This window comes from Helicoverpa zea, chromosome 5 (genome assembly GCF_022581195.2).
Source record: "Helicoverpa zea isolate HzStark_Cry1AcR chromosome 5, ilHelZeax1.1, whole genome shotgun sequence".
NCBI classification, from domain to species: Eukaryota; Metazoa; Arthropoda; class Insecta; order Lepidoptera; family Noctuidae; genus Helicoverpa; species Helicoverpa zea.
In genome coordinates this window covers 9,424,355-9,437,811 of record NC_061456.1, presented here as the reverse complement: position 1 = coordinate 9,437,811, position 13,457 = coordinate 9,424,355, and the positions used below count along the sequence as shown (strand labels likewise).

General features: G+C 35.9%; 2 protein-coding genes across 5 annotated transcripts in view; one reads left to right on the top strand and one right to left on the bottom strand.

Annotated features, from left to right (window-relative positions):
• Positions 1–1,840, top strand: part of LOC124630200 — a 34,359-nt gene extending 32,519 nt beyond the window's left edge. For all 3 annotated transcript variants that reach the window (XM_047163942.1, XM_047163943.1, XM_047163941.1), the window contains one exon: positions 400–1,840. In XM_047163942.1, coding sequence (XP_047019898.1) covers positions 400–466 — 67 coding nt within the window. In that variant the 3' untranslated portion in view covers positions 467–1,840. The remainder of the gene's footprint in view (positions 1–399) is intronic.
• A 2,295-nt stretch (positions 1,841–4,135) lies between these two features.
• On the bottom strand, positions 4,136–12,684 carry LOC124630579 (dipeptidyl peptidase 3). 2 transcript variants are annotated; one of them, XM_047164538.1, is made up of 14 exons: positions 12,534–12,684; positions 12,091–12,215; positions 11,441–11,593; positions 10,952–11,179; positions 10,571–10,697; positions 9,543–9,831; positions 9,098–9,351; positions 8,681–8,823; positions 7,666–7,777; positions 6,437–6,569; positions 5,858–5,981; positions 5,372–5,519; positions 4,804–4,989; positions 4,136–4,382 (listed from the first exon to the last, which is right to left on the bottom strand). In XM_047164538.1, the coding sequence occupies exons 2-14, from the start codon at positions 12,211–12,213 to the stop codon at positions 4,222–4,224; spliced, it is 2,181 nt and encodes a 726-aa protein (XP_047020494.1). In that variant the 5' UTR covers positions 12,214–12,215; positions 12,534–12,684; the 3' UTR covers positions 4,136–4,221. The 2 variants fall into 2 exon arrangements, with proteins under 2 accessions (XP_047020494.1, XP_047020493.1); XM_047164537.1 differs by lacking the exon at positions 12,534–12,684 and adding an exon at positions 12,323–12,519.
• Positions 12,685–13,457: the final 773 nt, after the last annotated feature.

The window sequence follows — 13,457 nt, the reverse complement described above, 5'->3', positions numbered from 1 at the left end:
AAAGATAATACGATTTTATTATGTGCACGCTTCACGCTTTCGATTAAAGTTTATAGCACTAATGCTTTAAAAAAAGTTTTACATCCTATACATAAGCAAACAAGGAAGTTTTGTGAAATATGTAAAATATTAGAGTGCCTCCAAATGTAGATAGTAGTTCTAATAATCACTTTTAATGAATCAAAAATGATATTGCTCGTAGAGAACTCAATAAACAGAATCACGACAGCTATCAAAAATCATTTTAACGTTCAGAATCATTTGACAGTAGAATTAATATCTGAAGTACAATAATATGCACTATTATCATACTATTGACACATCACAGAGCAATACAAGAAGCAGTAATCGTCCGCGAGGTATGTTCGGCAGGCACGTAACGTGAGCGTCATGTTTCAGATCCAATATCTCACCGAAAGGCGACCGCGAAGGCGACAGTGCAGAATGCTCTGAGAAAGTTGACTGAGAGGAATTATTGATTGTGCAGGATATAACTTGATTTTGTGATTTATATAAGCATTTTGACAATTAACTTGCAAACTTATTGCGCAGACACTGTAGGTGTAGTATCTGACGGAACTTGATGCTTTCTTTGTTTTGTTGTTATCACTTATTTACAACGTCATTAGAGTCTTTAATTAGTGTTGATCTAATCGAGGCTATATCGATACTCTTGCCAAACGTAGTATATACTCACGTGTTTTTAGATTTCATGTAAATTAAAAGAATCTCATCACCGACAGAAGACTGTCTTTAGTGGCAAATTTAGGTAATACTTATTGCAATGAATCTCTCACTAAATTGAAAGTATTCTAAAATTCTTGCAAACATTAGAGTTGAAGTTACTTTAACGTTGCCGAGTTATTCGGACTATCAAATCAAATAAATTATAGATAGGTTGTAGCTAGTGTCACACAGACTCATCAAATTGCAACAGATATATTAAATATTGTTTTGTATGTACTTTGTTGGCTTTCTCCAAAGCGCGGTGACACTGCGCGTTTGACACAGCTTACCGAGCTGAACAGATTTTGTTACTGTTAACTACTATTTACTATTGAAGTGTAATACATAATATATTTTGCAAAGAGTGGACTTTTTGTTAAGTGTTTATTGTAAATTGATTCTTATGTGCCTTTATAAAACATAAGTGACTGGATTTGATATAGTCCATTTTATTGAAAGATATAAAATGACACAAATTTTTAGAGTGTGTTTGCACAAATACGTTTTACTCAACATTATTAACTATAATTTTTCTTAGTTACTATCAATTTACATTTTTTTTATGTGACCCTAAGTCAATTTAAGTTTAAATATTTATCATAATCATTATAGTATTGAATGCTAAGTCACGACGTAACAGTAATCGAATAGAATGGTGCTTAGACGATTTCATTAGGGATAACTATTTATAGACCGGACGTGTTATAGACTCACACAAAACGTGTATATTTTTAGCAATAGCGTTTTCAGTTTTAAATACATATGATTGTAAGCTGCTGGTGTTTTGTTCCATTCAACTAGTATTGTATACGACGTCGCGTTGTAGCGCTACTCGTTTCTTATTCTTTCTTTGCTGTACAAGTTATGAAGTGGCTAGATTACAGTGGTGTTAAAAAGCAATAATTTTATGCAAATCCGTTCATCTTCGTAATTTCGAATCTATTTATTATTTTTTATTAGAATTGAAAATTATTTATTGGTGTGTGGTGATTTTTAATATATCTCTTTAAAGTCACAGTTGCCTCGGTGACATTGGAACTGTGATTCTTACGATTGATATTATTTACTATCACACACGTTTTGTATTGAATGTGAATAAATTATATAGTTAAAATATGTGTTTTTGTTATTTGACACTAATAAATATCCCTCATCCCTTTTTTAATGACTGAATCATCCAACTAAAGGAACTGATACACCTTAACAAAAGAGGATATTAATATCTGTTCGTTGTCACATCTGCTCCCATCATCCTCCGAGCCTTTTTCCCAATCATGTTGGGGTCGGCTTCCAGTCTAACCGGATTCAGCTGAGTACCAGTGCTTTACAAGAAGCGACTGCCTATCTGACCTCCTCAACCCAGTTACCTGGGCAACCCGATACCCCTTGGTTAGACTGGTGTCAGACTTACTGGCTTCTGACTACCCGTAACGACTGCCAAGGATGTTTAATGACAGCCGGGACCTACAGTTTAACGTGCCATCCGAAACACAGTCAATGGTGTCTAAGATATACTTAGAAAGTACATACAAACTTAGAAAAGTTGCATTGGTACTTGCCTGACCTGGGATGACCTTGTCACATCTGCTCCCGAGGGAAAGTAAGTGCCAAGTCTAGCCTTTTTCCAACAATGTGTTTTCCATGGTGCGAGCCAGACTGTCTGGCTACCCTAACCACTCAAGCGTCCAAGCCGCGCAGTGATTCTCGGCCCACCTGTCCGCGCATGAAATGTCAATTGCTTTTTTACGACCAAGCGAGACTCTCTCAACAAAAACGATTACTACTGAAAAACTACAATAGCTAGATTCGAATAAAAAATACTCACGGAAAGCTAAAAGAATGTAAAATTTAATTTGAATAAAAGTAAATTACTTTAATTAATATTATAGGATGATAATAAAGTATAAAGTTGAGGATATCAAAAAAAATATCGTAATTTTTTTTTATTCCGAGTTTTATAAGAAAAATATAGTGATTACTGGTAACAATGTTTTTTTATTATATTAGTACAGGATATACTCTTTAAAATGATACCAATATCTTAATATAAGTAATTAGTTTTCTGTCATGAAAAAATAGACAAAGTTAAGTGTTTCTCAAGCGGTCACTGGGCCTCGGGCGACGTAAAAATGTGACAAGATGGCCGCCCGGCTAATAGCGTGTTCACACGACGACGTTGTTTTAATGAAACACGCATATTACTGTTCGGTATGTTTATAGAGCAAACATGTTTACTTTTATATAATTTTATTACATATAATTTTTTATTATGTTAAATAGAAAAAAAGAAAGCGGTTATTGGTATTACAGTAAAATAAATACACTGTAAAACTGTAATTTTAGGTATTTTTCTATCTTTGATATTGAAAAACGAAAACTAAATAAACATGCCGTCACCTATAAGTAGATACATAAACAAAGCCAAAAGCCACAAAACATTCCCAAATTGATCATAAAATGCTCCGTGTGAACAAACCATTATTTACGTTGTAAGTAGAACAGTCCAAGGGGAGTCGGCTCACCAACACTAAAATCATGAATAACGTCTTAACATTTTAATCATTATAGACCCCATCTCAATGTATTTCGTTTGTAAATGGCCATTAACGTGCTAATAGTGAACGATTCTCGTATATTTTGCATTTATTTAACAAAAATAACCAATTAGAATACACTGTAAACAATAGAAAAGTATCAAACGATGATCGTGTAGTGATCGTATAACTTTTCCACCTAAATTATACTATGTAAACGTTTTGAAATTGTCGTAATAATACATATTTCGTAAAGGAAATTTCTTCACGTTTATTTTGATATAAAATAACAATCTAAATAAGGTATAAAACAAGAAACTTACCACATTTTTGTCAAGAGCTCCACACACAAAAAAGTCACTTGTCAAAAACGACGAACTGTCACTTCAATATATTTTTTTATAAATTTAATGTTGCCATTGCACAGAAAAAATCACAACTCACGGATGACAAATTTAATAACGCGCCATCTAGTATCAATCAACTATATTAATACCACCTGGCTATAGCGCTGTACACGTTTAAACCGAACGTTGTCGTTCGGATACTGTAGTCACCATGGACGCTTAAGGCAAGAATTTTTTTGGTGACTGTTATCACCTCGGACGCTTGAGTGGCTAAACGACTCAAAAAATTTTCAAATGACTTACCAATTTATCGTGCCTTCCGAGACAGAATTTATATATATATTTATGACAAGATGGTCCTTCCGTGACCGATCGATGCGCGCGGCTTTGACTTAATCACGAGCTCTTCGAGGGAAATTAAGTGCATGAGATAATATTTCCCAAAGTGCTGAGGTTGTCTTCTAATTCAACTGGATGCATATTGCAGATTTTTCCCAACATAGATTAGCTAAATAAAACAACAAATGAATACATAACTTGGGAGTATATTTAAAAATTGATGTTAAAAGTTATACCAGTACGAGTACAATATTGTTAGTGATAATTTATGTTATTCATTCGTTGGCAATGGCTTTGAGATCCTGGAAGTACTTGGTGTCCTTCTCTGCAAGCTGTTCTAGAATGTCGTCGATGTCTGTTTTGGGGAAGCGTTCCACCCAGGATGCTATCATACCCTCGGCAGTGGCTGGGTAGCGCTTCAGGTCAATCTCTTCACCTGGAATGACAGGGATGTTAGTGATGTGAAGGTTTTGAGAATTACATACGATTTTGATAAACTTGGGTCACCCAAAAAGGGTATACAAAATAACAAATTGCATATACAGTTGTCTAGATTAAATAAGTGCGATTTTTCACGGTAGAATATCAAATAACATTCAGTTTATTGTTCATTTTAGTTGGAAATAATAACCAGTCCTTCTGAGGCCATGACTAACGCCTGCCGGGGCTGCGGGATTGTTCGAAAGAGTTACCGCGGCCTTGTTACATAAAAGGCCTACGAAGGAACGTGATCGGTTGTAGTCAATAAGAGTCTGACACTCCCTCAGCGCTGCTAACCCACAGTGGGAGGATTTCCCATATATCATTTGATTATTTCTCATCAGAAATAACACGCCCTTTTACAAGTTTCAACGTACCTTTGTTGCTATTAATAAGGAAGGTATTAGGCTGCACGAAGATGTTGCGCGGCTGTTTGTGAATCAGGACGATGTCCCGCCAGCGGCCCCACGGCTCGTCGAGGCGGCTGTACTTGTCGAACAATTTCTCTCCCGCTGCTACGTCACCCGTCGCCTTTATTGTTTGAAGTTGTACTAGGAAATCACCTAGGGAAACACAATAGATAATGTTACATGTAAATTACAATAAGTTGCATAAGATTACATATCCAATACAATAGTCCCTTGCAACAGAATTTATTCGTATTAAGTCTAATTAAAATGATACGGAGGAGTAAGATCTTCTGGGTTCTGTTTAGAGCAAAACTATAACGGGTTTATCTTTAGTGGTTCATGGACTATCATCACATAATTAGATTACTCAAATATTCATGCCTTTGAATCTTGAATATATTGTCTCGAAACTATAAAATGTACCACCTGTATCCTATATACCATATGGAATGCTAATGAAGAATTGAGTATTTTGGATGCGGCAATCATTTTTTAACAGTCATGCACTTAAATGTCAAGAAATCTAACAACGTACCTATAATCTTCTTGCCCTTAGTAGCGAGTTGATCCCGCTGTAGCGTGAGCTGCAAGTTCTTGCCGGGCTCCGTCTCCTCGATGCGGAGCATGCCCTCGCCCTCCAGCTCCAGCAGCCGCATCAGCACGAAGCGAGCGCGGGCGTGAGCCTGAGCAGATAACAAGCATTTTATATGGTGTGTCAAAAATGTAGGAAGTTAGTAAGGAATGAGAGGCGATGCCATAAGATAGGTAGGTCAGTCGTCTTCTCCTAGGTCAAATACGTGCGGTGGGCGTGACCAAAATGATAAGTTACAAGTGATATATTGAGGCGTTCGGGTTCCTTGACACATCTGTCGATGATGATTTTTGAAAGCGTATAAGATTTTTAATATAGCAGCATTCTTGCATACATTTCCTGAAGTAATCAAAACCCATAAGTAATAAGAAATAGTGTTAATAATATTATGTGCTTAAAGATTATGGGAATAAACTATATAGTATTTACCTGTAGCCAGGTCTTGGTGGAAGGCTGGTACATTTCCGTGGCTTTAGCGGCGCCGTTCCACAGCAGGCTGAGCCAGTTCACGTATGTCACGTCCTGCGCTTCTTGACCCTCGTAACCGAAGATTCTGAATATCAAGAAATTAAGTTGTTAAGTATTTTTTGATAACACTATGGAACTACTGGTTAGTGCATTACGCCACTTCATCTTTCTAGCAAAAATATACATATAAGAAGTGGTGAGGGGTGGGTGTTTTAGGGGCTGTCTTTTGTTTTGATGTACGAAAAGTGCTGATTATCAGCCCAATTTGCATAAACTCTTTGAGCTTGAACTGGTCGTCTGATGGCGATCGAGAGAAAGACCAAAGCTCTGAAGAGAATATTAGGATAGCTTCCTCAAGGATTGGTCACAATAAGCTTGGGCGCCTTATATGCCCCATAGCAGTAAGACAGTATAGAGTAGGAAGAAAAATTACAACAGTCAACAGTGAAAAAGTTTGATCAAAAAAAGCTCATGAGCAAAGAGTCAAATAGGTAACTTAAAATAAGCAAAGGAAAATGCTACTGTACGTAAACAACTTACTTCAAAATCTCTGGCACCAGCGACAGGTATAGTCCGACGGCTTCGGCGCGGCACTCTTCGAACGCAGAGCCGAGCGTTGTGAACTTGCTGTCGTACGTCTCGCCCGGTGAATACCATGACTCGATCTCTTTACCTGAGAGATTATCATATTAGGGATATTACAATGAAAATACCATCTGCGATTTCACCTGGATAAATATGGGTAGCAATCCATCTAGACACACGGCAGTGTGTCCGCCAAGTTCGAGCAAAAAAAAGCGACACACCGGCCGTGAGTTATATTACACGAACCATTTCGGGCCAAATTCGACCCCCCTCGATAACTCAAAATCTATTTTATTTACGCATATCAAATTTTTAGTATCAGTTGAGACCCCCTCATTTATCTAAAATACAAAAATTTCATTAATATACCTATTGTAGGTCTTGAGATATTGACGTCAGAAAATCGCTATTTTTACTATACACTCACTGACTCACTGACTGACTCACTCATCAAAAACCTAGACCACCGCCAATGGTCGTATTGACTTGAAATTTGGCATGGAGGTAGGTCTTTATGTCAAGGTACAGGGAAAAATCTGAAAATGGCCAAGTGTGAGTCAGTTTCAAAATAATGAGGGTGTATACCCCTAAGGAACTAAAACGAAGTAAATTTATCTATATTTATATAATATATCTTCGAATGGTCGTACCGATCTGAAATTCGTTACAAAGTTTTGTATTTAGTCAAAGTAAAGTAAAAATCTGAAAACTTGCTAAGTAACATCATTAAAAAGTAACTATTATTAACTGAGGTATGTGTACAGAACTTGGTACTTATTCAAATCTCACTTCTTTTATAGGCGAAGCATTCCCATATTATCGAACTTGGCAGCCTTTCACATTTTTGTTTTGGGTGGGATATATGTTATACTGTGTTGCGTGTGAAGCTAGGTACTTCTGCCAAGTTTCATAAAAAAACATTCAGTAGATTTTGCATTAGAGAGCGTACAAAATGTCGAGGTCCGAGGTTGCTTTTTTGTTTTTTTTTTTTTTTTTATTTTTCAAAAGACAAGGCTTTTTTCCCTAACAAGTATGTCATCTCAAAAATATAGTTATGGAAATGGAGTAAGTACAGTGGAAGTTCATATGAAAAGTATTTTTTTACTAACATCTTGTTAGGACTTTAAACAGTCTTCAGTAGCACATGATTTTTTCAGGACATAAAATTCTGTAATCAGTCTTACCAGTAAGCGGATTCTTGACAGATTCCTTATTAAAGTTGAAGGTGCCGTCAGCATTCTGCACAAACAGTTTGCCGCTGCCGTGGCCCAGCAATTCGTGTAGACCTACTTGTACCTGTTATAACAAAGCGTGAAGTTTTTATTTTAGTTGTAGCAATTTGAGCTTTATATTCTATTGCATAAAGTTGAGTTTTGAATGTAAGCAAGTCGTTTAGAGCAACTGGTACTGCTACAGCAAGCGTGAAGGTTTAACTTAGTTGGAGAAATTTGAGCTTTACATGCTACTGTATAGAGTTGAGTTTTGATTGAGGCACACTTTACATATTTACTGTTTTAGCTTGAACAAACAGGACGGGAAAGCGTTATCTATTAAGATGCCTAATATTTACTCGAGGTACTCTGTAAATATACTCTGATAGCGAAAGATTACTTTGGTACACATCTGAGGGGATAAAGCCCGCTGTAAAACCCTGCCCTGAATTGTAATTGACGATAAAATTTTCTAATAGATAGTTTCTGAATGATATAATAAGATAATTTTTACAATTTAAGACAAAAAAGGATAAAAAGAAATAGGCTAGAATACCTGAGTAAAACTAATTTTTCGCGCAGGTTCGATCCCAGGTCAGGTAAGTACCAATGCAACTTTTCTAAGTTTGTATGTACTTTCTAAGTAAATCTTAGACACCATTGACTGTGTTTCGGATGACACGTTAACCTGTAGGTCCCGGCTGTCATTGAACATCCTTGGCAGTCGTCACGGGTAGTCAGGGCCAGTAAGTCTGACTCCAGTCTAACCAAGGGGTATCGGGTTGCCCGGGTAACTAGGTTGAGGAGGTCAGATAGGCAGTCGTTTCCTGTAAAGCACTGGTACTCGGCTGAATCCGGTTAGACTGGAAGCCGACCCCAACGTGGTTGGGAAAAAGGCTCGGAGGATGATGATGACCTGAGTAAAACTAAACCAATGTGAAACCTATGACTCAAATTAAAAAAAAATGAAAATATTCGTAAAACTTACTTCAAAAGAAGCGACCCTGTATTTCTCTAGCAGTTGCTTATCGCTGTCGGACAGAAACGGAATGACGGACTCCTTGTACGCGGCCGGGATCACGTTACCTAGGGACACGTTCTTGAAGCCTTCGTTTTGACGAATCTCGTCATCTGAAATTACACGAGTTATGAATATCCGAGTTTTTTTTTTTATGAAATAGAAATGGCTTTTAAGCTTAACTAGCAAATATTCCTAAAAAGGACTAGCTATTTCTCCCGGTTTCACACGTTTTGGAATCAATTTTTGGTACTAGGACAAAGTTTGACGGTTTTAGCGTGAAGACATAAATTTCATATTTACTAAATTATTAAGATAGATTGAAAAAATAGAAAGTCTATTCAAAGCAATTATAAGCATTATTTACTCTTTTATGAGGGTACGTACAATTAGGAATGTTGATGCCAGCCGGGATGCCACTTCCAGAGAAAGTAAGTACATCCAAACTAGTGAAATCGGGTCTAAGGAATGTGTCCTTTTCTAAGTCCTTGCCCCAAGGCAGCAGTTTGATGAACCGTTCAGCTCCATCGACGAGGTCACCGAATTTCTTCGACATTTCCTTATTGACCATCGCTACAAAACCTTCGAATTCACCGCGCTGACCGCTCGGGTCGCGGTAGGTTTCAATAAAACCTTGATATCTGCGGATGAGTGAAAATATTAAGAGAAACATTTACATACGATCAAAGCTCAAAGGCTTAAGTTCGATATCCAAAACATACATAAAGAAGGCACTTTTGCAAACACATGAAACTCAAATGTAAAATGAAATGAGCTGTCTATGAAGAATATTAGGTTTAGATATAAGATTTAATTAGAAGTAAATTCTCACGTTTCAATTATTGGTCCCTTATCCTTGATCCAATAACGGCTGCCTTCCTTATGCTCACTCAAATCTCCTTCCTTGAAGCTCTTAACATAATGTTCCAGCATGTTCCTCTCATTATCATTAGCGGCATACTCGCGAGCCATCGTGAGGTTATCATTAACCAACTTCAGAAGAGGCGAGTAGTCTCCACGGGTCACTTGGAAGTATGCCCCCTTGTATTTTTCCTTTTCCATGGTGAGAGGCGGTTTGGCATCAGTGTTTACGCTGGCTAAGTGTATGGTGTATAATGGTACTGTAACAAATTATTTTGAAGGTGTAAGTTTTAATTTTACTTAATGGTCGACTTTAACTTTGATGATTGGACGACCCGGTGGCGCATAGGGAACCATGGGCTGTCGAACATATGGTCCTCGATTCGATTTACGCGAGCGTGTTTGTGCTCTTTTGAGAAAACTTTGATGAAATAATGATTATTACGGGGTTAACGGACCGCGTGTGAAAGATGTCCAGATATTTATTATTGATGAAAATCGAAGATGATTTTCTCTACGCTTAAGACCAAATTACATCTAAAACGCTTCAGCTCTTTTATTGTGAAGGTGTAAACAAACAATAATAACAATAAAACAAGTATGCTTTTGCTAATGAGTATGGATTCGGGAAAAAGAATAGTCTACAACACATTCGCAATCAGCCGTCATTTTACAGCCTACTAACAAAAAAAAAAAAAACTAAAACAGATTCAAGTCTAGATTATATGTATACACATGCATGTGCATACAATTTGTCAACCATACAAACAACATAAGGTTTCAAAATTGGTAGGAATGGGTCATTAATTATTCAGGTTTTGTAATTTACATTGTAGGTCTTTTTGTACAACAAGATTTATGCAAGTATAAAAATAATATGAATTATGATCACTCCCGTTGTAAGAATACCTAGTGCTTACGTAAAAACCTAATAAACAGTGTTATTTACTGTTATTACTGTTTTATTATACATAATAAATTACTGTGTTTTTTACTTACAGCCATCCTCAGCAGTTGTTTTGAATGTGCGGCAAATGTATGCTTCAATTAATTTCGTTTTCATCCAATCATTCACTAAGTTGGAATCTTCTTCTGTCACATTGCTTGAAAAGTATGTTGTTACACCCTAAAAACATACTAGCTATTTTATAGCAGGATTCTAAATATACTCTATAATTCCATTCAAAGTTTCATTACGGCTGTGAAATATCCTAAGTAAATAAAGAGGTACAGTACATTTAAATAATTCTTTGCAAGAAAAAAATGCATTTGCAGCTGAAAAATTAAAAGATGATAAAACAAACAAATATTTGGTACATTTCCAAATATTTGGTACATTTCCAAATATTTGTTTTCATATTCCTGTAGACACACACTGACCTTATCGCATAAGCCGAGACGTGTAAGCCTTGGAGCAATGCTGTAAATAAAGTTGGAAGCTTGTTGCCAAAGCTTCATAATGTGCTGAGGGTCTTCATCATAAGCTTTGGACGCCTTCACAATAAGCTCAAAAGATCCTTTCGGTAAATTCGGAATGAACTTGGTATCACCAAAACCTTTGTAGTTACCACTGTTAGCAAAAATACCACCAGCGTACACCAAAAATGCCTGAAAACCACAAATATTAATTTGTTTATTGCTAACCACAAAATAGTAAATAGATAAGTGTGTTTTTACTACAAGGATGTGGTTAAGGTTATCTGTTCTATTTAATTATCATGGCCAATAGGAAAATTATTTTAGGTATAAGAGTAGATGGACAATTTTTTAAAGTAATGTAAGCAAATTTTAATGAAAAAATAAATATAAAATAAAAAAAAATCCATATAAATTAAATAGGACATTAAAATAATAGTTAAAACATCTCACCTGAAAATCATCATTGCTAACACCCTGTTGACGGACACTCTCTCTGAGGCATAACAAGGACTCATTAGCAAAAATACGATGCAGCAAAGAAAATATCTTCGGAGACTCGGGACTGGTCTGCATAAGAACTATAAGTCCACCGTGCCATGCTGCCTGTAATATACATACATATACATGGTTAAGTACATTTTTCTTATTATTAATAGCTTCCACTAGAGGTTGGACCTTCCTTCGATCCTTCTCCATGTGAGAGGAGGCCTGTGCCCAGCAGTGGGACGATAAAAAGGCTGTAACAGTAACAGTAACAGTAACAACAGAGGTTGGACTATTGGAACCATTTCCTGCAACTGCATAAAATGTAATGTTAAGTTTTATCAAAATCCACTCAGCTCAGTGAAAACATGAACAAACTTTTCCACTTAATAATATTAGCGAGGTGGTGTGATGTCAAGTAACCTTTTAAAATTACTAATAAAATGTCAATATTTAACCTTTTGTTAGAATATTTTTAATACATTTTCTGGTAAAGCCAAACTTGCTTGCATAAATATGTATTGATGAAATTAACTGATGTTTATTATAGTTATTAGTTTAAAAAAAATATTAAAACAACTTTCGATATAACATAACCAAAAAAAATACAAACATACCTGACTCAAATAATGAGCGTAAAGTTTTTCTTTGTCCGTCAGTTTATTAAATGCCTGAGAACTATCCAATTCTACAAATTTTTGGTTATTGGGTAGCAGAAAGTGAGATCTGTCTTCAGCCATTGCTATAAATAAAAAAATACAAAAATGAGCAACAATTTGAACTTGAGAGGGTTGTTTTGAAGAGTTGACAACTTGAAATAATAATCGGAATTTTCTTGTGGCTACTGACCCTTAACTTTTTTTACTGGCGTCGTGTTTTGAACCTCAATTTCCAATGTCGACGTGCGTCTGCAGTGTTTACTAATAAATGAATCAGCAATAAGAGGCCGCCGGCATTTTATTCTAAGGTTAATAGCCAGAGTCCGCAACATTGATTATAAACTAAAGTAAATTGAAACCGGAAAATAATGTTTATTGATGACAAAATGTTGTCTACTTACTGGGATTTATCTATTTTTAGTTCTTTAGAATTCTAAAAACCGTTTTTGGAATTTTATCAATGAGATCAATGTTCCGATTCCGATTGTCACGATTAGGCACGTTTTAAAGAAAGCTATAAATATTTGCCAGCTCAGTACTTGGCAGTTAAGGTTTGTTACAGCATGGTACATGCATTACTAAAAATTAAAAAGTCTTAAGATCGGGTATGGCATATTTTAAGCAGAAGACAATATAACAGTTTGGAGATAAAACTTTTGCATATTAATATATTTCTGTCAGTCTAACTAAATGGAACAAAAAATTACAGCTATCTTTGTGAATGCAAGATCGTGTCGTGAAGTCATCATCATAAAGGTAAGATAATACTGACTGCATGTATCTAACAATGAATGAAAATGATGAATCTGAAGAACTTGGCTTTTTTGAAAAGATATAATAATATTACATTCAATATAAAAATGATAAGCGTTATTTTATTTTGCGTTTAATTTTGTTACAAAAAATAATGTTCCACGTTGCTTTTTCCGTTACACGGAAGATGCACAGAAGGCAAACTGACGTTTGTGGCCCTTCCACAACATTGACATATAACTATAGGGACAGGAAATGTCACGAAAAAAACGTGCACACCTACTGTCAGTCTGCAGTCGTAACTAAAATGGCTGCCATTACTAGGGTTGTACCGCTACCGGATTCAACAAATATCGATATTGTATTCTAGTTAGAAGTATGTACGAGTCTTACTGGGTGCATAAAAATAACCGAGTATAAATAATCTCTTCGTCATAGAACTAACTATCACATTAACTTCACTGATACTAATAACCTCAACAACATCAACCAAATGGGAGGAGTCATTTCAGTAGGGTGATACCTTTGAAAAAAAAAAAAACAGGCAAAGTAATATTTAATATTTCGTATAA

Excerpts from the sequence above, each read along its gene's own strand:
- LOC124630579 (XM_047164537.1), bottom strand. The coding sequence starts at position 12,464 with ATGTTGCGGACTCTGGCTATTAACCTTAGAATAAAATGCCGGCGGCCT. Across the intron at positions 9,832-10,570 it reads AACAACTGCTGAGGATGGCT|TACCATTATACACCATACAC; the intron begins GTAAGTAAAAAA and ends AATTTGTTACAG. Across the intron at positions 8,824-9,097 it reads TGGCATCAACATTCCTAATT|ATGACGAGATTCGTCAAAAC; the intron begins GTACGTACCCTC and ends GTGTAATTTCAG.